This window comes from Vicia villosa, linkage group LG2 (assembly GCF_029867415.1).
Source record: "Vicia villosa cultivar HV-30 ecotype Madison, WI linkage group LG2, Vvil1.0, whole genome shotgun sequence".
NCBI lineage: Eukaryota > Viridiplantae > Streptophyta > Magnoliopsida > Fabales > Fabaceae > Vicia > Vicia villosa.
In genome coordinates this window covers 229,975,929-229,998,939 of record NC_081181.1, presented here as the reverse complement: position 1 = coordinate 229,998,939, position 23,011 = coordinate 229,975,929, and the positions used below count along the sequence as shown (strand labels likewise).

Below are 23,011 nucleotides of genomic sequence, written 5' to 3'. Positions count from 1 at the left end.
GAAAAATAAAGTAACATACCACTAAAATCAAAAATTGACCATAACACCTATTTCACCCCCTCATAGACGCACTCTTAAACTTACACACAAACCAGAGAGCTACTTCGATCGCCCGTGTTGGCTAACATGACTTGTAGCACCCCCAAGCAAAATCCCCTTGGCAATGGCATGCCTTTGGTACAACCAGAGGGCTGCTACAGTCACCCGTAGAAGCTGTTACGACCCGTAGTAGTGCCCAAAATCCGAATTTTCTTTTACAATTTTCTGCGATCTCTCTTGTTTTCCAACCTTACAATATACCCAAACCTTAATTTTTGGCATCTAATAGCCCCAAAACATATCATACATCTAGGTACATGAAACCTATGAAATCCATCCCTTTCCAACATCAAAACAACATTATCTCATCAATTGGCCATCCTTTTCATCAACACATACATCAAGAATATTAACATCAACATCATCGAATCTCTCATGAAAATTTATCATGCAATTTTTCATCAAAGTAACACATAGCATGTTTTCACACCATAAAAATTAACAACCCATCAATAAATTATGGCGGTTCTGCACAAACTTCACATAATTCACAAAACCCTCGTCAATAGAGGACAAGGGAGAAAAGGAAAAAGATAAGATTTCACTTTGACTTTCATTTCACTTTTCTTTTCTTTCACTTTCATTTCTAATCCAAACAAAGCATTAGCGAAGAATGAGACTACAGAAGAAGAAGAAGAAGAAACAGGGTTTCTGCGCTGGAAATATCATTCAGGTATTTCTTTCAATTCCACTTTACAGCTTAATTAGTTTGCTTAAAATTGTATTCAGTAAACAAATCATGCTTGTATCAATATTTGTTGAGTTCTGAGTTTCGTTCTTCATGTTCGCTCATTTTACATTAACTATGAAATTCAACCTTTATGAATTATTTTAGGATTAACAATATCTTGCATTATAATCACACATTCTATTCATTCTAAGATATGGATTTTCGATATCATGGCATGTTTATTTTTCCACTATTTTGTGATCATTTTGAGGATAATATGTAACTGAATTGTGACAGACTAACTACTCACCAAAGAGATGTTCGTCATCAATTTTCAATTTCAAGTTCTTCGAATTTAATAACATACAAAAATTTCTTTAACTTGCGCAATGCGCGCGTCTCATTCTAGTTTTAATTAAATTATTACCTCGCTAGAGAGCTCTCACCACTAATTCTATCAAAGGAAACATAATCTAAGGTGCTGCTGGGTAAGCTCTCATGAGTGTAAGTAGATTCAGACGGAGGAGTAATCTTGTTTTCCAAACATTGTTTCAGTTCCATAACTACATGCTTCATGCTTGGTCTATTGATGGAAGTTGGTGCTACACAAGCCATTGCAGTATCCAAAGCTTTCGTTGCAGAGGAAATATCAAATTCTCCTTGTAATCTAGGATCTACAATATCCTTTATCTCTCTTTCCACCAGCGTGGAACCAACCCACTGAATAATATGGATTTTTTCTTCAGTTTTGGTTATCGCAGGTTGCCCTGTAATTATCTCAAGCAAAACTACCCCGAAACTGAAAACATCACTTTTTTCTCTCAGCTTGCTTAGTCTATTGTACCTGCACAATATATACTTTTAACTTAAAATGAAGCTTATATTTAAAGATAGAGATGATAAGAACTTACTCTGGATCAAGGTATCCTGGTGTGCCAGCAACAACCGTGAAGACATGAGTGTCTCCTTCATTAGGAAAGATCTTTGACAACCCAAAATCAGCTAATTTACCCTGGAGTTTTTCATTTAGTAAGATGTTTTTGGATTTAACATCTCTGTGAACAATTGGTGGATTACAGCCATGATGCAGATACTCCAATCCTACAGTTGAGTGTTGAAATTAAGTAAAGCTTTGTTTCATAAGATGTAAGTCTTTATGAGCTATATTTTGATTGATGAAAATCCTGAAACTAATGACCAAAGGGAATTATATTCACCTTCTGCAGCATCTACTGCAATTTGAAGTCTCTGATTCCAACTTAATATATTTTCGTTTTTATCTGCATTCATCAAACAAGATTAACCAAGAAAGAAAATGACATCAATGCTGCATTTGGTTTAGAGTGACACAGAAATGTTGTTTTCCAATTCAAACAAGTTGTTTGAATTGGAAACAAGTAGAGAAAAATCATTGACTCAGTTTTTTGGCTGACATGATCATATAAACAATACCTGACAAGTGGTTGGCTAAATCTCCATTAGCCATATACTCATAGATTAGAGCCATGTTGGTGCCATCATCACAATACCCTATAAGACCAGTCAAGTATTTATGATGAACTATGGCAAAAAGTTTAGCCTGTGAATCACATAGGATAAAATTGGTTAACTATATTTACACACACACACACACAAAGGCATGATGAAATTTGCAAGTTAGTTAATCATACTACCTCTGCTTGAAATTGTAGAGATCCTTGAGCTGATGAGGAAGATAGCATTTTGACAGCTACCTCAGTATCATCATCAATCCACCCATGGTAGACTGTTCCAGATGCTCCTTTCCCCACAACCTTTTCAAAGTTTTTGGTAATGCTTAATACTTCTTCATAGGTGAATTCTTGTTTCTTTGACTCTAGTTCCTGCTTTATTCTTGAGTAAGCACCCACCTTGCTCAGCTGATGGGAAGCTGGGACGAAGCAAACACATTCATTATCAAAATGGAAGAAAAAGTACAGTTTTTCGTTGCAGTATTTACATTTGAGTTTAATTTTGATACACAGTGAGCGTAGTCAATAGAATAAAAACAACATGTACCTTGGTGTCTCTTGTAGTATATGCGAAAAGAAACCATTGCTACCGCTAGTATCACGACAGCTCCTCCGAGTGATGCTACTAATGGAACCACAACCTTATTTCCATTCCCCTTGTTGCATGAACCTGAGGAGCAAAGATTTGGATTTCCACCAAAACTTGCATTTACAGTAAGAAATAAATAATGTTATGTATTTGACATTTGTCTGACAAAATACACTTTGTAATATAAAAATGATATAAATCAATAGCTCGTTGTGGCATGGAAAATGAATCATAAAAGAAAAAGAGTATTACTTAAAAGTAAAAATTGAAGTGAAACATACTTGAATTTGAGCACACTATTCTTAGGATGCACAAGAAGTTCTTTTGGAATTGCTCCTGATAGCTTATTTCCTTCCAGGTTTCTTCAATAAATAAATCACTAAAATTACGATTTATACACACGTTCTTACCATGATATTTAAACAACTGAATCATTAAAGTTAATTGAAAAATCAAGTTCATTTAGTTGAACCTAGCCTCATTAAAGCTGTCACTACTCTAGAGAATTTACCGAAGTGAAGACAGTTGACTTACAAAACTTTCAAAAAGCGCAGCTGAGATAGGAAATCAGGCACTGCCCCAGTCAAGCTGTTATTTGACAAATCCCTAAAATTGGAACAAAATGTTTTTACTCAACTTTAGGAACTGACTTCATTTTTGTGATAATTTATATAGCTTGCTACTTGAATATCATAGATTGAAGGACTTACAAATATTCTATTGACTTTAGATTGGATATGCTTGGAGCTATAGTTCCAAATAAACCGCAAGAAGTTAAGTTCCTAAAAACATGATTATGAAGTTCGTTAATATCATTGAAGACTAGACTATAAAGGTGAAGTTATGTATTTCATTTCATGCTTCTTAACTTACAAGTATATGATCTTTGGTGAATTAGATCCAACATAGCTGCAGTTTAGACCATCCCACAAATATGACATAGGAGTACAAGGATCTCCCTGCCAGTTTCTCTTGATCCCATAAATTGACTTCACATTTTGGATAGCATCAACTATTATATATTCATAAATTAAACCATGTCAAGAAAAAATTGAACATATTCCTATGAATAATAATAAGATTATAAACATAACGCATGTAAATAATGATGTGCAGGATCTTGAAAATCAGTGTATCTAACTATGTTACATACCGTCTGTTTGATATGTTTCTGATTGTAACAAGTCCTTTGTCATGTATATCTCGATCGCACTAAAGAGTGGTGGGAGAGTTGATTTACTAGTCTTATTAAGCCAAAGTTCCAACTTATTTTCACTTATAACTGATACATAATACAGGCTCTGCAGGTACAAAGGGTTGACTGTATTTAAAAGCTTCCCATTTACAAAAATGTTGAACTCTCTAATTTGATTTGGCTCGAGTTTCTGGATTTCAGCAAAGTACAAATACATGTAATATCTGGAGGCATTATACTTGGGAAGGAAGTAAAACTTTATATTGTCACTGTCTTTTTCTGGAATTGATGTTGTTTGCATGACAGCGGAGGGTGGTAGCGGTAAGAAATTGAATGAAGGTGCTCCTTGGTCTATGATGAGTGAAGTATCTGTCTTTTTCCAGTCTTTTGAGTTATATGGTGTCCATATTCTGTCATAAATATCATCTGGATACCTTTGAAAAAGGAAATAGTGTTACGCATTAGCGAGCATTATATTAACAATAGTAGTATAGAAAAAATCGTGCATCATTTTGACACGACTTAAATACGGTTTTAGTCCATAAGTAAGATGACTCACCTGATATTTGTACCACCCTGTGAGCCTACATCAAACCTTGCCAAAAGTTCCAAAGAGTTAACAAGATAAGCATCACTGTTAAGAACTCTAACCTCTAAAACTGAAATAAAAGGTGTGCCCTTTCCAATATTGAACAAACAAACATGAACATAATCTGAGGAAGCGGCATAAATTATTTCCTTAGTTATTAAACTCGATGAATCCTCAAACACCACAGATTCCCACTGTTTGGCTCCAAGGTAAATATCAAATTCAGGAAGAGAGTCTTTTCCATCATAATTACCATACACAAAACTGGCCCTGACTAAGTATTTTTTGCTACTTCCTTGGGAAACATAAAGGGTGTAGCAATTCCTTGTTCCTTTTGGGAAACTTCTTACATTCCAGAGCTGTCTTTCAAGGGAAGGCTTGTGTTTAGACGATATGCTGCGGCTTACACCAGTATCTGTGAAATTAACATCCCAAGTGTAATAGATGGAAGTAGTTTCATCTGTGTAGCTTGGTTCATCCACTAGTCCACAGTCAATACTAATGAATCCTACAAAAGGGTAAAACAAAGTTCTAAGAACATGAAACGTAATTATCAGTATCTCACGATACATGCAAGTCATATCTCGATTTCATACTAATGTTATGAGATGAAACTGCCAAACCTGATTGGTTGTTCTGAGCACGAACAACGAAAGGAAAAATCAAAGAAAGTAGAAATACTAAAAGTAGCAAGTACCCTGCCATATGTGAACTTGAAAACTTGTTACACACTTAATCTGATATAAGATGTTATTACTACAATAAAAGTATTAGATGATTTTATTCATTTTAATCTTCATATAGTTTCTGTTCTTAGTCAAATTCTTCTGCATATTAAATTCTCTCACCATTTATTTATTTTTACTATCAGAAGCTTCCCAATTGAGCTATCTGTATTGTGTTTGTACTTTTCTTTGCCATATTTTATTACTGGACATGCAAACACGATTTGATATTTGTCAATGACTAATTTTTGCAGTATTTGGTGGACAAAAAAGGTTACAAATATTCATATAACATGCATATCAATTCTTAATTTTTAATTTCTCACTTTTTGGTTGCTATCTGCTTGTCAAAATTGATAAACCAAAGTAAAGACAGCAGGGTACATGACCAAAATTTTGAAAATGTTGGCATTAGGCCTATTTTTAATCACTATACTTATCAAGGAAGCTTGTTGATGTTGATTAAGTCAGAAGTATTTTCAATATGTTAAATTAAAAATCAATTTTGTTTAAAACCAACTTATTCAACTTTGGACCAGCATATGACAATTGGCAACTCCAAATAAGTCGTCTATTAACTATGCATTCAATCAGATTTGTTGAAAAGAGTGTTCTTATTAATTTTTTTGTATATATATATATATATATATATATATATTTATTTGGAATTCAACCATCAACTATTCAAACCTTACGGCAACTAAAATAACTACAATTATCTAATTTTATATCCACTAGTCCTTAGTCTTTGCCAAACTAACATTTATTTATATTATATATATATATATATATATATATATATATATATATATATATATATATATATATATATATATATATATACATATTCACTGCATTCTTATCTGCATTCATATCTGATCATTCCAATAACAAGAACCTATCTCACATTCATATTTCTCTCTTGTATTGTTTGTAGCAATGGCAACCAATTCTCTGAAGTTTACTTTGTTGACAATTTTCATCTTTGCCATGGCTCTTTCTCCAACTTTACCATGTGATGCTGCACGCGATTTTGTAGCAGGTTCTGGCTTGAAACTTTGAATTGATCATGGCCTCATCAAGTGGTTTTTTCTATGATAAATAACTATCTCTTGAATTTTATTTTGGTGTGCAGTTAATAAGGTGATATGTATTCAGTGTGTGTGTTGCACTCCACCACCACCAGGAACTTGCTGCAAGAAGTGCTGTGCTTCTTCTTCTCCACCTCAAACTGAGACAATTGGGCAATCGCCATAGTAAAGAAATCACATGCCTTACTATAATATTTGTGTAAGAATCATTCTCATAGTCATAATGTTACTATAATTATCAAGGACTGGATTTCATATAAGAAATTAGATCTTTAAAGTTATAAATTGGTTTGTGACTTACAAATTAAAAATTAAATACCGCAGAATGTGCTGTACAAATTAAAAACCGAAAACAAAATTAAAATAAGATAATAAGAAGAATACTTAGATACAATTATTTAGGTGTGATTTGAATTATTTTTCAATGATAATATGATAAGTGTATAATTTCTTCTTACACATATATAATTTTCTTCTATTTTCACTCCTTAAATGATGTTAAAATACACTTGCCATATTTTCATTGACAAATAGTATAAACTACACTTTAGGAATTGTAGGTAAGTTTTTTCAATTAATAAACACTAAAATTTTGCAACCCCTGCCAAATGGATGTAAAATGAAAATAATAAAAAAAAAAGGAATAATTCTGCTTGCGTACGGTGACACTTTAGACAACATCATACCAACTTTAGACAACGCCATATCAATTTTTACCTAAAGTCATTCTACCTTTCACACAAAAAAGATAGAGAATCTTTAGGTAGAAAATCTTTACCGATGTTTCAACCATTCTCCTTATGTCTTTTCTAATTGTGATTTAATATTTGCAAATTATTTCAATGTGATAAAAAATACAAAATCCATTTTATTTTCTAATATTAACATAACTTAATTCGTAAAACTTTTTTTTTTCATATTTTTTAACTTCATGTAAAAATGAAAATAAGATCTTTAGAATATGTTTGGATTGATGGAACAAAATGGAATGAGATGCAATGAAATGGAATGAGATAAAATAGAATGGTATAAACTTAAGTTTCATTGTTTGGATTGATGGAACAAAATGGAATGAGATGCAATGAAATGGAATGAGATAAAATAGAATGGTATAAACTTAAGTTTCATTGTTTGGATTAAATAAAAAAGGATGGAATGGAGCGGAACCGAATGAAAAACATTCCATCTCATTCCATCACTTTTCATCATTTTTTACCCTCTGATTTAGACGGAGTGACAAAACCTATTTATTCCGTCATGAGATACTCAAATGGAATGACATCTTTATTCTATTATGTTCTGCTCCGTTTTATTCCGCTCAGTTCGTTTTACAACATTCATAGTCTTAGTTTAAGAATATAAAGGGGAGAAAGAAGAGTTGCAAGATGGAGAAAAGTGGGAGAATGAGAGTTGCACGAGTTCAAGATGAATAGTCAACAACAAATTCACAAAACCACAACTGAAAATAGGGAGGGTGAGAGTTCCAAATGATTCACTTAAAATGAAAATAGGATCTTTAATTTAAGAATATGAAGGAAAATAAAAGAGAAGTTGCAAGATGAAGAAAAGTGGAAGAATGAGACTTGTAGGATTTAAAGATGAATAGTCAACAACCACAAATCACAAATGAAAATAGGGAGAACGAGAGTTGCACGTGACTCACTTAAAGATCTATTGCATGAATGATGAGAGTACAACACAATAAATGAATTTGGAGATTGTTCTTTCTACTCTTAGAAGTGAAGAACCACTCGTAGGAAACTCGAAAATGCCCTTGGAAAAAATACATAACTTAACACTTCGTACACTCCTTACACACACCAAAACACTTCGTAAGTGAGCCATCGTCCCCATTTTGCCAAAAAATAATTCATATGTTAACTTCCGTATTGATTAAAGGGTGAGTCCGTAGGTTAAGTTCTAGACTAACTCTTGGACACATTTTTAACCCATAGTGTGTGTTTATTAGGTCAACTCAATGGATATTATGGAAGTTAATTTCATTATTAACCCTCAAGATAACAAATTTTTTTCTTAGGTAGAATTTTTGTTTAAAAAATTGACATATTTTAATAAACCTTATATAATTCAATCAAACTATACATTGATCACCAAATACAATCAAAATGCTATATATAATTCGGTCAAACCATACATTTATGTAAGTAAATCAAACTACCATATATTCAGTTAAAATGCAAACCATACATTATTCACAAAATACAAATAAAAATAAAAATGATCAAAATACAAAGAAAAGTTAACTATTGTGTATATTTGATTCTCTAGTTCCTCTGTTGCCTCTTGTACTATAAGACATTACATGTCTCGTCTATCACGGCCTCTACAATGGCCTTCCTAGGAGTGCTTTCTGAAACTCTTCTCTCTCTGTCTGTCTATACGCGCTAGCTCAACAGCTACAATACACCGACATGCATGCAATACATGATTTTCCCTAGCTTGCTCTTCCTCTAATATCTCTTAATGAGCTGCTTAGGTGGCTCTCCCTTTTTATTCGGTGTCATATAAGGATGTAACACTCTAAAAAACCATTGGATGTAGCCAAATGCAGAACTCCATGAACATTGAGCTAATAAACTTCGTACATCCTCTAAGACTAGATGATGAAGGTACTCCGCAAATATCTCGTCAACATCTTTGCGGTAAAATGTGGGAGAAGCATCATCGTTGAGGGCTCTATAAATTCCCTATAGAATCGAAGTGGCATGTGACTCGCTCAAGTAGATGCATATACATCAGATGTAACCCACAAGTCAACCATATGAAGTAGAATGATGTCTCATTGAAGGAGCGTGTCTCTCGGTGATCGTTACACGGTGTGAAGTTTATATCCTTTGTCACAATGCAATTAAGATAAACTCTAAACAACTTGGTCACTTGATTGCCCCTGGGTGGGATGAAGGAGAAAGCGCATTGGAAAGCCTCGTCGTATGCACTCATATATGCAGGGTCGGTCCTGGGTTTCTAGAGACCCGGGACAAATAATAAAATGGACCCTAACAAAAAATTGAACAATTAATCAAATGAGAATCGTCTCATACAATTATTTTTCATTATTTTTTGTGTAAAATTTATTTATTTATCGAGCTTTTATCATATTATTGGATAATCATATATGTCTGTTCACACAGATAAAAAAATTTAAGTGTATTAAAAATGTACAAATATTTTTAATATCAAATATATTAATACATATTTTTTTAAGTATATAACTCTGTAAAAGAAAACTTAAAATTTGCTATAATTATATAGTAGTATAAATAAAATTGAAAATAAAAAAAATTTAATATTAATTTAAGAGCTGTGAAATGGTGGATACTGTAGGTATCATTTATTTCTATAGTTTTTTAATGAATTGATGGTTTGAAATAATTAATTCAAAAAAGTGTCACAAGGATTCGAACACACTACCCACTAACTTTTGGTATCTGGATTAATTCATTTCCGTTAATACATTTCCTCTAGGCAACTTTAAATTATTATTAAAATAGTCTGAACAATAAATATATACAGCTTTAATACAATTTATATTTTTGAACACCCAATCTATAATTTGAGGCCCCTAAATTTGTGAGGCTCTGGGCTGTGGGCCTGCTTGCCCTGACCCAGGGCCGACCTTGCATGTATGCCCAGCCAGAGAGGCGTGGAAAGTATTGGAGGATCCATGCCTAAAAATGGTATATATGAAATATTAGTAACAGCGAAGCACGGTCTTATGAAATATTAGTAACAGTAAATATGCAAATATATTATCGTAAATAGGGTGTTACTTGTTGTCATATGTCTAGTTTTCCATAAACAAGCTTCATTTAACTTGGAGTACGGGTAAACCTAACAAGAGGCCCCTCGATTGTACTCATTAATGCTCTCCAAGTCAATGAAGTATCTCAAATAGAGGACATCAACATAATATGAAATTTTGTACACATATATGGATGTGCAACCCAGATATAAGAGCTATGACTTCATTTCACATATTCTATGATGTGCTACCTATGCATCATCACCTCAATTGTCGCATCCAGGTGGTATCTATACGTCCTCTCCATAAATCCAACTCTAGCATGACATCCTCTGGTGTCATCCATCTCTTGTTGGACATCACTAAATCCAGCTTCCAAATATTGCACCATCATATCTAGTGAGTCTGAAGTAGTTTAAAAATATACCCCTGATCGAAAGATGTAGAAGGGATGGCACATCATCAAGTGTGATGGACTTGTCACTGATCAAAAGATGGAATGAACAAGTTTCTGAGTGCCATCTCTCGATAAAAATATATAGCAAACCATGGTTAATAAAATATACACAATCCAGGATAAATCTTGTCGCCCAGATAGCTACATGACATCCATAAACCATGATTCATTAGGTTGTGGCAACTTCATAATCTTGCTACTGTGGTTGATACATTTCAACGACTACGGTGTTGTAAAAAAAATACATTAACGTTAGAATGTTCAAATCTTATAACGTCAGAATATTTAAAAGAATAAATACAGATTTATTTTACATCTTCACCCCATATGTGCTTACCAACATGGTCTGCATTTAGAGAAAGCAATGAAGTGTTTGAAGGGTCTTCTAGATAAACATCAGGAACGACAATAATATGTTGGGCTTGTGGGATATCAGGGGTAACAACAGGGGACTCATGTCTCCGGGAGGATGATGACAAAGATGAATGAACTTCACAAGACGGTGCTTCAATATCAAATGAAGTGGCACAAACGGCTAGAGAAAGGGGTCTAGCTCTTTCTATCTGAACAGAAGCATACAGAGCCACTCTACCATGCCTCAATTTGTTTATGTTGTCAGACATTTTACCTGTAATTACTCCAGAAAAATATACCATAATTAGAGAAGTCAAACCCAAGGGACATAACATGAAAAATTTAAAAGCAATGCAAAACAACAAAATTCGAAAGTTAACTTCTACATTTGTAGAACAACAAAATGCGGAAGTTAACTTCTATATCCTCCTGAAACTAGAAAATAAAAGAAAATAGCATGCCCAAATACTCTAACTTCAAACATAAAAGAATCTACATGCATGTCTTACTAAACAACCTATTATGCGTCATAATATACCATAAACAACCTGTAATGCGTCATAATGTACCATAAACAATCCATAATACGTTTAACTTCAAAATAATACATCAAAAACCAAAAAAAAATGAAAAACTTACCGAATGTGAAAAGTCGATGATTTTCAATTGAATGAAACGGGTTAGAGATTGATTGATATCTTAAACTTTAATACAATGCAATATAAATAGCAAGAAAGGTTGAAAATCATGAACATTATTAATACAGTGTTATCATAAACACGAATATCATGAACATTAAAAAAGGACAAATATCTTGAATATATTTATCTAGATCACTTGAATCGGATGTTATCATCATATCATGATAATGATAAAAATAAAATAAGAGTGAGCCAAATTAGTTCCCCTTTAAAAAAGTCATATGTGCACCAATAATATATTATACATCATCTCCAAAATTAAGCTACTTTATACCTTCTTAAATTATGTTACATCATTATAGTCATAGAATGGAGACAATGTTATCAATAAAATAAAAAGAAATCACCATAATGTTATAGTTAAGATAAAAATATAATTCAGTTAAACATTAGAATATGTAATTGTAGATAATAGAACATAAAAATATCATAAAATGAAACAATACAATATATTCTAAAATTGGTTGCCTGTCCCTATTAAATCGTAAAATTACAAAACCATTAAAAAAATACATAAAATTAAACAAATTAACATATCTTTCAAATTACTTCCATATTCCATAATTTAATTGTATCAAAACTTAGATTTTGGAATTGGATGGTAATTTTAAAGATGTGTTTGTTTGTTAATAATGTGTAATTTTTATATGGTATTGTGAATTTTTTGATAATATAATAGTAGTCAATCAATTTTATATTGTGTTTCATTTTTATGATTTTTTTCCCTCTATTTTTTGTACTAGTATCATCAACAATGGTATATTTTAATATTTAATTGCATTGTGAATTTCTCTTAACTGTAACACTTTGATGATTTCTTTTTATTTTATTGAAACATCATCTCTATTATATGATTATAATGATGAAACAAATCTTGATGTATAAATATGGCTTAAGATTCTTTAGAAGACATATATATTCATAATTCACTAGTGCATATTATAACACTCTTTCACATGGAGAATTAATTTGGATCACTCATATTTTATATTCATTTTACTAAATTTATTTTTATCATAATGTTAAAAGTCATTTCAAATACGTACATATGTTCATATGAATATAATAAAGAATTAGATAGAGACTAAATAAAATGATTGAAAAGATCATGCAAACAATTAACTAATGAGTCATCCTTATATATACATGATATTTTTCATGGTATATCTATTTTTTTAAAATATAATACTTAGTTTTTAGAAAATGACGAGAATATCATGGATTAAAAATTGTATATACCATTCATCTAAATTTGCTTATAAAAGTTGTTTCTACATTTTAAGTTTTCTAAGAAAAAAAGAAAATAATTCATATTCATTTATAAATTAAATAAGGTCGAAAGAAAATAATTATATTAACTTTTCAAATTAAAACAAAACAATCTTAAGTATTTAAGAATAAAAAACACATTAAAATAACAATTCACTTTTTTACTCAATTCAATTCAATGCTTCGTAGGAGGTAAATCTTACTTATCAAAATCTAGCATTTTTTAAGGTTTTGAAGTTGACATTTCTTCATCAATATCATCTCTTTCTCTAGCTTTTTCATCCACCTCCTTTTTATCATCGTGTAGCATTCCACCTACATCAATTTCATATATAACACGAGTCATAAGTCAATTAAGTTAATTAGAAAAAAGGAAATATTAACATTGAAGCAATAGTGAGATTACAAGGGGTTTAACTTTACCATAAACCTATACACGAGTTATTAATTTTATGAAAATATCAATTCAAAACACCATCACATTCTAAATTGTAAGATCGTGATCTAAATCATAAGATCTCGTAATCTTAGGCTATTACCATGCTTAAACGAGTTGAACGTACCTAGAATCGTGCAATCACTTGAGATTCCAAAAATAATTGATTTCCAGGTCAGATTTTGTGATATCGATCTCGTAAAACCATGAAGAAGAATTCTTCAATCCTTATACTCGCATTTAACCTACAAAATCCACTATTTGTCACTCCATTTTAATAGATCACATTTTCAAGAAAAAAAGAATGATATACACAACATCGGTTTTCCCGAGCAAGCCGCCGCGACAAGAAACTATGATTTATTTTTATACCTATATATATGGTTAATTAGGGTAGACATAGGTTATTGGGCCAACATTTTGTTTTGGCCCATGTGTTCAATCATCGAATCAAGATCTTTTATTTGAAAATGAATTAACATGTTGGAAAAGTATTGAAATGGACTCATCACCAATTTAATTAGGATAAGATAATGTATAATTAAAAATAAAATTATTTGAGAAATATGAAAATAAAAAAATAATAAGTGAAAAAAATCCTTAATAAGGATAATTAATTAAATATCACAAACCATATATCGAAACATTAGAATATAACCAAAACATAAAAATCACAAAGTCCAAATTTTACATGCATGACTATATTTACAGGCTTATAGTGAAATATAAAATTACCCTTCATCATAATAAAATACGAAACAATCCATTGTGAAAAAAATAATGAGATTGTACTTGTTAAAAAAGTACAGGAGTGTGTAGTATCTCTATGCGAATAGAGAATACTTAGAGGCCTTTATAGTTAAGGATGGTTAGGGCTTGACTCATGATGATGAGAGTCCTATTTGGTGGTGTTTACGATGGTAAGAGAGAGGCATTTTATGTGAGGTAGGAGGCTTTATGCTTTATGCATTATGCATTACGATAAGGGTATAATGATCTATCTTCCCAACCTTAGGGTTAGTTACTTATATAAGCCCTTAGGCCTAAAGCTTTCTAGGAACTGATAGCCACCCACTCAGTCAATAATGGACTTTTGAATCCCTATATCCTAGGAAGACGTGGATGAGTCTGTTGACCCTGACTTTCCTATAGCCGAGGAATGTCGTTTCCCATGTTTCCCATCACTAGGCGATTAGGGGGTACTTAGGGCGAGACGAATCCTAAAGGCATGCGACGTATATGACAAATCTACTGTTGATGATAGGCTAATCCAAGGTACGTGTTTTATTATTGTTACCCCTTTGATTGCTATTATTGATATCGGTGCAACACATTCTTTCATTTCTTTGGATTGTGCTAAGAGATTGAATCTTGTGTTGTCTGATATGCTTAAAAGTATGGTTATTGATACCCCTTCTATGGATTCTGTGTCTATGTGAATTGTCCATTGAGTATCTTTGGTAAAGATTTCGGAATTGATTTAGTTTGTCTTCCGTTAGAACAACTTGATTTAATTTTGGGTATGAACTGGTTGGAGTTTAATTGTGTGTATATCCACTGTTTTGATAAGACGGGTTATCTTTCCTGAAATTGGTGTAACGGAAGATGTGTTTTTGTATGCTAAGCAAGCAGATGAATCAATGCAAGATGGTGCGACGGTGTTTATGTTGTTGGCAACCTTAGACGTCATGAGAAGAGAACAATTGAAAAATTTCCAATAGTTCGTGATTTTGCGGAGATATTTCCTGAAGATGCAAGTGATTTACCGTCGAAACGTGAAATCGAGTTTTCGATTGATTTAGCTCTTGGAACTAGTCCTGTATCGATGGCTCAGTATCGGATGTCAGCTCCTGAGTTAAATGAGTTGAAAAGTTAAAAGAGTTGAAGTGATTTTACGAAGAATTTTCCAACATAACAATTCAACGAACTTCCTTGGAATCTTAAAATGATTAATACCCATTTATCAGATAAATAGCAATTTATAACATTAATTTAAAAGAATTACTTTTAACATTGTAATTACAACTTTCATTGTATCAAAATATCTATTTACCATCGATAAATATTTATAAAAAAATAAGACAAATTTTATCAAGACATTAATTAATTTGGTTGAAATATATCATTTCAGCTATACTTTTAAATGTTATTTAATCATTTAACTTGACACCAATATTTCATATGTTCAATATAGATGACAAAAACAATTCATTTCTGCTGATATGTCTCATAAAAGAGGTGGCAAACAATATTTCATTTTCAACAACTGAGTGACATTATTGTGGAAATTCAAAACAGCTGAGTGGCTTATATAGCTAAAGATTTGCCACACTAGCTCACTATGGTTAAAGATTTAAATGGAAAATTCATCTACAAATGTGTCCAACCAATGTCATGACATTTTTTTAATAATCTTTTCTATAATTCATCATGAGATTTCCCCTCTACTACTGGTACCTCCTGATGAAGTTTGGCGAGATACTTCGCAGCTAATGAGGCGTGAAGCGCAGCACCATAAGGAAGCACATCTTCGTTGACTTTGAAATAGGGCGAGTGTCCCGACGGAAGATGTTCAATTGAGACATCCTCCATTCCGAGGAGGAAGATGTAACCCGGCACAGCCTCTTGATAGAAGGCAAAGTCTTCTGATCCCATCATTGGTTCCATGCCTTTAACTTTATCGGCGCCGAGTAAACTCTTGGCGACACTTTGAAAATAGTCATGCAGGTCACCATTGTTTACAGTTGGAGGGACGAGAGGCTTCTCTTCTTCCAAGAAGCTGACTGTTGCATTGCATCTCTGCACAGCAGCTTGTCCAGTAATAACCTACATCAACGAAACGGCTTTAGCGCCTAAACAGGATAGCAGTGATAACTATAAGAAAGAGTACATTCTACATATTTCTGTAATCCATGGTTTTGAGCCCTCCCAAACAAGTTTTTAAATCACATGAAAAGAGACGTATAAAATGAAATGAATTCATTCTTATTCATAACAGACCTGCTCAATGCGGTGTCTCATTTGTGCGAAGCTTTCCCTCGAAAAAGATCGAAAGGTGCCACCAATTGTGACAGAGTCTGGAATAACATTGAATGCACCACCTCCTTGAAATTTTGCTACAGTCAAAACCTGTGAGGATATTATTCATGTCAGGAAGATATAGGGGACACGCCGTTTTCATCAAATTCAAAAATCTTTGCAAACAAATAATGCTGTGATATGGTTCTCAACACTTTTCCCTTCAAACAGCTACAATATTTCACAAAGACTGTGTGCCTCCGAGAAGAAGTCCCAGAAGAATACAAAGCTTTTAATACTTCAAACAATGATGAGTTGGTAACAAAGACACAGTCTCAAGTTAAGTAAAGTACCAAATTCAGAAAGCAGCTTTTATTTATAGACATGAAAACTCTAAGCAGAAAAAAAGAGTCTATTCTTTTTCGCAGGTATCACCGCGTGGCTTAAGCCAAAAGAAATTGCTTTGGCAGGTTGGTTGTATTGGCAAAGAAGAATTCAAAGAACGGCGCAAACTAAGTTCAAATGGGCGGTTGGAAGCGAAAACAATAAAGGAAATAAGAAGTTAACCTGAGAGTCGAGGGGATCAGCTTCGCGAGAAATGATATGTTGTAAGCTAACAATGACATTGGAAGCTGCCAATATGGGATCTATAGAAAGTTGAGGAATGGCTGCATGTCCACCCCTGCCACTTATTATTGCTTCAAAGAAGCCACTTCCTGCAAACTGAGGACCAGACCTAGACGCCACTTCGCCTAGAGGCAAGTTATTTAGGACATGCAATCCAAATATGGCAGAGACATTTTCCAAGACCCCAGCATCCACAATTTTCTTAGCCCCACCACATCCTTCTTCTGCAGGTTGAAAAACAAGAAAAACAGTTCCCTATACCAAAAAAAAAAAACAAGAATCATATTACAGACCCCCACAGTAGGATGAAATCAGAAGAACAAGATAATTCAAAAAATCAAGAAGCATACTTGTAAATCTTTTTCATGTTGTTTTAGGATGTTTGCAGCACCAAGAAGCATAGCAACATGAGCATCATGACCACATGCATGCATCTTTCCACCTACTTTACTCTTATGCTCCCACTCCACCAGTTCCTAATGTTAACAACAACATCAACAACAAAAATCATCAATAAAATATATGTGAAATAGTATCCAAAAATAGCAAAATAGGAAAAATTCAATTTTTTTTTTCATTTTTCATCAAACCCAGATAAAATCCATGATAAAAAATTGAAAAGCAAAACATTGAGAACATAATAAAAATTATAAACCTGCATAGGAAGAGCATCCATGTCAGCTCTGAGAGCAACAAAAGGAGGGAGACCAGTTCCTATGTAACCAACAACACCTGTTACTGCAACTGGATGTTTATGTGGAACACCCAATTCATCCAATTTTGCTCTTATAAGCTTACTGGTTTCAAATTCCTCATAACACAGTTCTGGATTCTGGTGAATTTTCCTCCTAATATCCACAATCCAATCAAAGACTTGAGGCTCCTTGGCTAAATCTATAAAGTTTGGGATTGTAATTGGCTTGGAGAAGACGGGTGATACAGTTAGAAAGCAATTGGAAATGATGATGAACAAGTTTACCCATATGAAGAAAGCCATGAGTGGATTCAAATTCTTGAGTTGAGAAATGGAAAAGCTATATGACTGAAGTAAAATTGATTTGAAATTGTTGGAAATTAAATAAGAAGCTTTATATATATGGAAAGGGATTAAAATCTCCTTGTACAGTTATGAGAATCTTTAGAAAATAATGCAGATATTAAGAAACTTATGGATACCAAAAATCTATCTAGATTAAATTAAGTGTATAACAAGTAGTAACTAGTTAACTGGGTTTATTTAGTTTTTATAATAAGGTGATAAAATAAAGGTGGTGAATATGTCACTTGTCTTCTAAATATCTCAAATTTTAATTTTAATCTTTATAAAAAAATTTATAATGGTTCTCCTAAAATTTTTGTCCAAACTTTTAGCTCATGTTGTCTACTTCTTTTAATGGAAGCTGATGTGATATCACACATCATTTAGAGTTTGTTTGGATTGATGAAAAGGGATTCTAATTAGATTTTCAATTATAGAAATCTAATCGGAAGTCTCCTATATTTAATAGCTACACGGTCTGACAAAATGTATGCTACAAGTCTTCTATTAAGATTCATGCAGAGCTCAAGTCAAATACACTTTGGAGTAGGAAAAAGAATATTAAGGTATCTACAAGGAACAAAAGAGCTCGGTATATGGTACACTGCCGAAACCAACTCAGGATTACTTGGCTACACCAACTGTGATTGGACAAGTTCGGTAGATGACATAAAAAGCACCTTTGACTTTGCTTTCTAGGAATTTTCTCCTGGGCTTCGAAGAAGCAAGCTACGGTTGCACAATCCACAATAGAGGCCGAGTACGTAGCAGTTGCTGAAGCATCGAGTCAAGCTATATGGCTTCGTAGGATACTTGAACACATGGGAGAAAAACAAGATGAGCCTACTAAAATCAACTGCAACAACAAATCAGCAATTGCAATGGCAAAGAATCTAGTGCATCACAGCAGAACAAAACACATAGCAATCAAGTATTACTTTATCAGAGAAGCTGAAGCAACTAAAGAGATCAAACTCGACTACTGCAGGACAGAAGATCAAATTATAGACATATTCACGAAGGCGTGGCCGAGACCAAGATTTGAAGAGCTACGAGCTATGTTTGGAATCACAGATATTTGCATTAAGGAGGAGTGTTGAAATTGCTACAAATTTCTATAATATTGTTAAATATAATATGTATGAAAATGTTAGAAGATCCAAGAATTATAATGTGTATGAATATGGTAGAACAATCTAGAATTATAAGTGTACAAAAAAATAGAAGAATATAAAAATATCATGATACTAATCTATCATGAAAATTCTAGAAAGAACTAAAATAATATAGAAACATTCATCACCAGGTCGGTGACTTGAGCAAATAAATAACCAATTGATATTTTGTAATTGATTATCCTAAAAATCAATGATATAGTTTTCTGTCTAAACACTTCTCTAAAACTATCTTTTATCACCTATCAACTAATCAACTACCAACACTTCTGAAACTTTTTGCATAGTCGAAGGATTCAAATTGATTGGCTTTTATGGTCTTTCTCAAAAGTAGTAGAGACATAAAATTCTCTTTGATATTGTTAATAGTGTTTGTAAAAGAATCTCTTCTCAGGAGGACATTAAAGATGACGATGCCCATAATATTCCACAACAGGATCCCTTTAGGATGAGAATCCTTGGATATTGAAAAATAGTTGGTCTAACTGTTTAATCCTCATTAGATATGAATTTCATTGTTTCTCATAATATTTAGTCACTTTTAAAATTGAATAACCATTAAATTCAAAAAAAATTAAAACTCATTATATTTTACTAATAATTTTTATCAAATTCTACCTTATACAGAACTCAAATAAATATTCATGCAAGTTTCGGCTACTTCCATTTTCCAGAATGTTAAGCATCTTATACTCCTGGTTATCTCTAAAAGGCTAACTTTAGAAGATTTTATTTCTGCCGGTTTATTCTATTTCATCGTACACTATATCACTCCTGTTATGAAGATAACTTTGAGGCTAAGAGAAATAGAGAGAAACTATACTAAAAAGTGCTAACAAATCTAAAACTAACTTTTTCATTCATTTCATTGATAATCTATTACATTCAAAAGACACCAATTTATAACATTGCAATTCATTAATTAATTAGTATCTAGATCCTTCTAAATAATAGTGACTTGTCACTAACTAATGGGCTTATGGAACTTGGACCTAAATCATTCATTACAACTCCAGTTAAACATTCTAACACCAAGAGCTACGATTTATTTTAATAATCTTTTCTATAATTCATCATGATATTTCTCCTCTACTCTAGCTACCTCTTGATGAAGTTTGGCAAGATAATTCACAGCTAATGAGGCGTGAAGCGCAGCGCCATAAGGAAGTGAATCCTCGTTAACTTTGTAATAGGGTGAGTGTGCCATTGCAAGATGTTCAACTGAGACATCCTCCATTCCAAGTAAGAAGAAGTATCCAGGCAGAACCTCTTGATAGAGTGCAAAGTCTTCTGATCCCATTATTAGTTCTATGCCTTTAACTTTATCGGCGCCGAGTAAACTCTTGGCGACACTTTGAAAATAGTCATGCAGGTCACCATTGTTAACAGTTGGAGGGATGAGAGGCTTCTCTTCTTCCAAGAAGCTGACTGTTGCATTGCATCTATACACAGCAGCTTGAGCAATGATAACCTGCTCAATGCGGTGTCTCATTTGCAAGAAGCTTTTCCTTGAAAAAACTCGAAAGGTGCCACCGATTATGACAGAGTCTGGAATAACATTCAATGCAGCACCTCCTTGAAACTTTGCTACAGACAAAACCTGTGAAGATATTATTCATGTTAAGAAGATATAATATAAGTCCTAATGCGCGGTTGGAATCAATCGAAAACAATAAATGAAATAAGAAATTTACCTGAGGGTCGAGGGGATCAGACTCGCGGGAAACGATATGTTGTAAGCTAAGAATCACATTGGAAGCTGCCAATGTGGGATCTATAGAATGCTGAGGAAGAGCTGCATGGCCTCCTTTGCCGCTTATTATTGCTTCAAAATTTCCACTTCCTGCAAAGAGAGGACCAGACCTAGATGCCACTTCTCCTAAAGGTAGGTTTGGATGCATATGCAATCCAAATATGGCAGACACATTTTCTAACACTCCAGAATCTAAAACTTTCTTAGCCCCAGCAGATCCTTCTTCTGCCGGTTGAAAAACAAGAACAAAAGTACCCTATACCAAAAACAAAGAGAAACCCTATCACAGATCCACAAACTGATGAAAACAGAAGACGCGATAATTCAAAAAAATCAAGAAGCATACATTAAAATCTTTTTCATGGTCCTTAAGAATCTTTGCAGCACCAAGAAGCATGGCAACATGAGCATCGTGACCACATGCATGCATTTTTCCAGCTACTTTACTCTTATGCTCCCATTCAACCAATTCCTACAACAACAATGATAACAAAAATCATCAGTATAATATATATGATAAAAACAAAAAACCAAAATAATGAGAAAACAATAATAATGTAGACCTGCATGAGAAGAGCATCCATGTCAGCTCTGAGTGCAACAAAAGGAGGAAGACCAGTTCCTATGTAACCAACAACACCTGTTACTGCAACTGGATGTTTATATGGAATACCCAATTCATCCAACTTTTCTCTTATAAGCTTACTGGTTTCAAATTCTTCATAAGCCACTTCTGGATTCTCATGAATCTTCCTCCTGATATCCACCATCCAATCAAAAACTTGAGGTTCTTTGGCTAAATCCAAAAAGTTTGGGATTGCATTTGAATTTGAGAAGATAGGTGTTATAGTTAAAAAGCAATTGAAAATGAAGATGAACAGGTTCACCCATCTGAAGAAATCCATGAATGGATGGTTTCAAATTCTTGAGTTGAGAAATAGAAAGGCGGTACAATGGAAGTGAAAAATATTGTCACAGAATTGATTTAAATAAACTTATTTTAAAAAAAATATTCTCTTTGAGTATTAAATATATTTGACTTAAATTTAAACCAAATACATTTTACTGTTGAGTATACATTTCTACTATATTTTATTTTACGAGAGTATACATTGAATAGTTACAAAATACCCACTATTCTATGAATAATACTCCTATTTAAGTTTTGGTCAAAAATTAAAATTTTCTAGAATGTTTATGATAGATATTAAATTTAAAAATAATTAACTTTAATTTTTTTCCACTAACTATTTAAAAAATGCTTACTTCTTTCTTATTAATTATTTAAACCCACATGTTTTATAAAAAAAATTATGTAAATATTTTTAATAATAGCTTTTTTCTTATTTCTTAATTATAACTTTTAATTAAGAAAAAAATTATATAATTTCTTTTAAAAATGAACCCACATTTATAGTTTTTTCTATTTTTAAGCAACAACTCCAAAACGAAAAAAAAAATAAATAATAAATTTCAGTCAAAATTAAATAAATATATAATCTAAAACCATAAATAATTCTGTAAAAAAAAAAACCATTTTTTCTCCATTTTATGGATTTATTTTACTTTTTTTCCTTAACAATGAATTTTTATTAGTACAGAATTATATTGAAGTTTCTAACAAAATGATATTCACGTTTTTTTTTATATTTTATTTGTCGTCTTAACAAAATGAAACTTCTACCCTTTATTAGTCTTTTTTAATTTTGCTTAAAATATATTTTATTTATTTTTATTAAAAAATGATATTAATTAGAATACAGTATAAAACAACTTTACACTTTCATCGACAGGGTAGGTGGGAATCCTGTGACTGAAAGAGAATATGTGGACTTGATTAAAATGATGGACAGAATAGGCCTGTTTGAGAAGGATACAATTGGTGATCACTTTACATGGTCTAATAGGCATAGCCAAGATGTGATATATTCAAGGATAGACAGAGCAATTGATAATATACAATGGCATCAG

At 32.6% G+C, this 23,011-nt stretch overlaps 3 protein-coding genes and 2 long non-coding RNA genes across 11 annotated transcripts; 1 reads left to right on the top strand and 4 right to left on the bottom strand.

Moving 5' to 3' along the window:
* Positions 1–633: 633 nt before the first annotated feature.
* On the top strand, positions 634–10,753 carry LOC131654185 (uncharacterized). 7 transcript variants are annotated; one of them, XR_009299253.1, is made up of 6 exons: positions 635–772; positions 1,325–1,915; positions 2,461–2,973; positions 3,579–3,683; positions 4,147–6,399; positions 6,493–10,753. It is a non-coding gene; the product is annotated as an uncharacterized LOC131654185 (long non-coding RNA). The 7 variants fall into 7 exon arrangements; XR_009299251.1 differs by having other exon boundaries at positions 2,461–2,721; positions 2,824–6,399; XR_009299250.1 differs by having other exon boundaries at positions 3,579–6,399.
* Positions 766–5,389, bottom strand: LOC131654181 (putative leucine-rich repeat receptor-like protein kinase At2g19210). Its single transcript, XM_058924604.1, has 13 exons — positions 5,256–5,389; positions 4,603–5,140; positions 4,002–4,477; positions 3,722–3,860; positions 3,559–3,630; positions 3,383–3,454; positions 3,130–3,210; positions 2,807–2,961; positions 2,443–2,678; positions 2,222–2,348; positions 1,987–2,049; positions 1,681–1,870; positions 766–1,613 (listed from the first exon to the last, which is right to left on the bottom strand). Exons 1-13 carry the CDS (start codon positions 5,335–5,337, stop codon positions 1,193–1,195), a joined length of 2,652 nt encoding a protein of 883 aa, XP_058780587.1. The 5' UTR covers positions 5,338–5,389; the 3' UTR covers positions 766–1,192.
* A 145-nt stretch (positions 10,754–10,898) lies between the features above and the next one.
* On the bottom strand, positions 10,899–13,789 carry LOC131654184 (uncharacterized). The gene is made up of 3 exons (XR_009299246.1): positions 13,556–13,789; positions 13,196–13,307; positions 10,899–11,296 (listed from the first exon to the last, which is right to left on the bottom strand). It is a non-coding gene; the product is annotated as an uncharacterized LOC131654184 (long non-coding RNA).
* Positions 13,790–15,619: 1,830 nt separating this feature from the next.
* Positions 15,620–18,235, bottom strand: LOC131654182 (IAA-amino acid hydrolase ILR1-like 4). The gene is made up of 5 exons (XM_058924605.1): positions 17,729–18,235; positions 17,424–17,549; positions 17,014–17,328; positions 16,429–16,557; positions 15,620–16,254 (listed from the first exon to the last, which is right to left on the bottom strand). Exons 1-5 carry the CDS (start codon positions 18,068–18,070, stop codon positions 15,847–15,849), a joined length of 1,320 nt encoding a protein of 439 aa, XP_058780588.1. The 5' UTR covers positions 18,071–18,235; the 3' UTR covers positions 15,620–15,846.
* Positions 18,236–20,186: 1,951 nt separating this feature from the next.
* Positions 20,187–21,945, bottom strand: LOC131654183 (IAA-amino acid hydrolase ILR1-like 4). The gene is made up of 4 exons (XM_058924607.1): positions 21,604–21,945; positions 21,387–21,512; positions 20,982–21,296; positions 20,187–20,887 (listed from the first exon to the last, which is right to left on the bottom strand). Exons 1-4 carry the CDS (start codon positions 21,943–21,945, stop codon positions 20,351–20,353), a joined length of 1,320 nt encoding a protein of 439 aa, XP_058780590.1. The 3' UTR covers positions 20,187–20,350.
* Between the last annotated feature and the right edge of the window lie 1,066 nt (positions 21,946–23,011).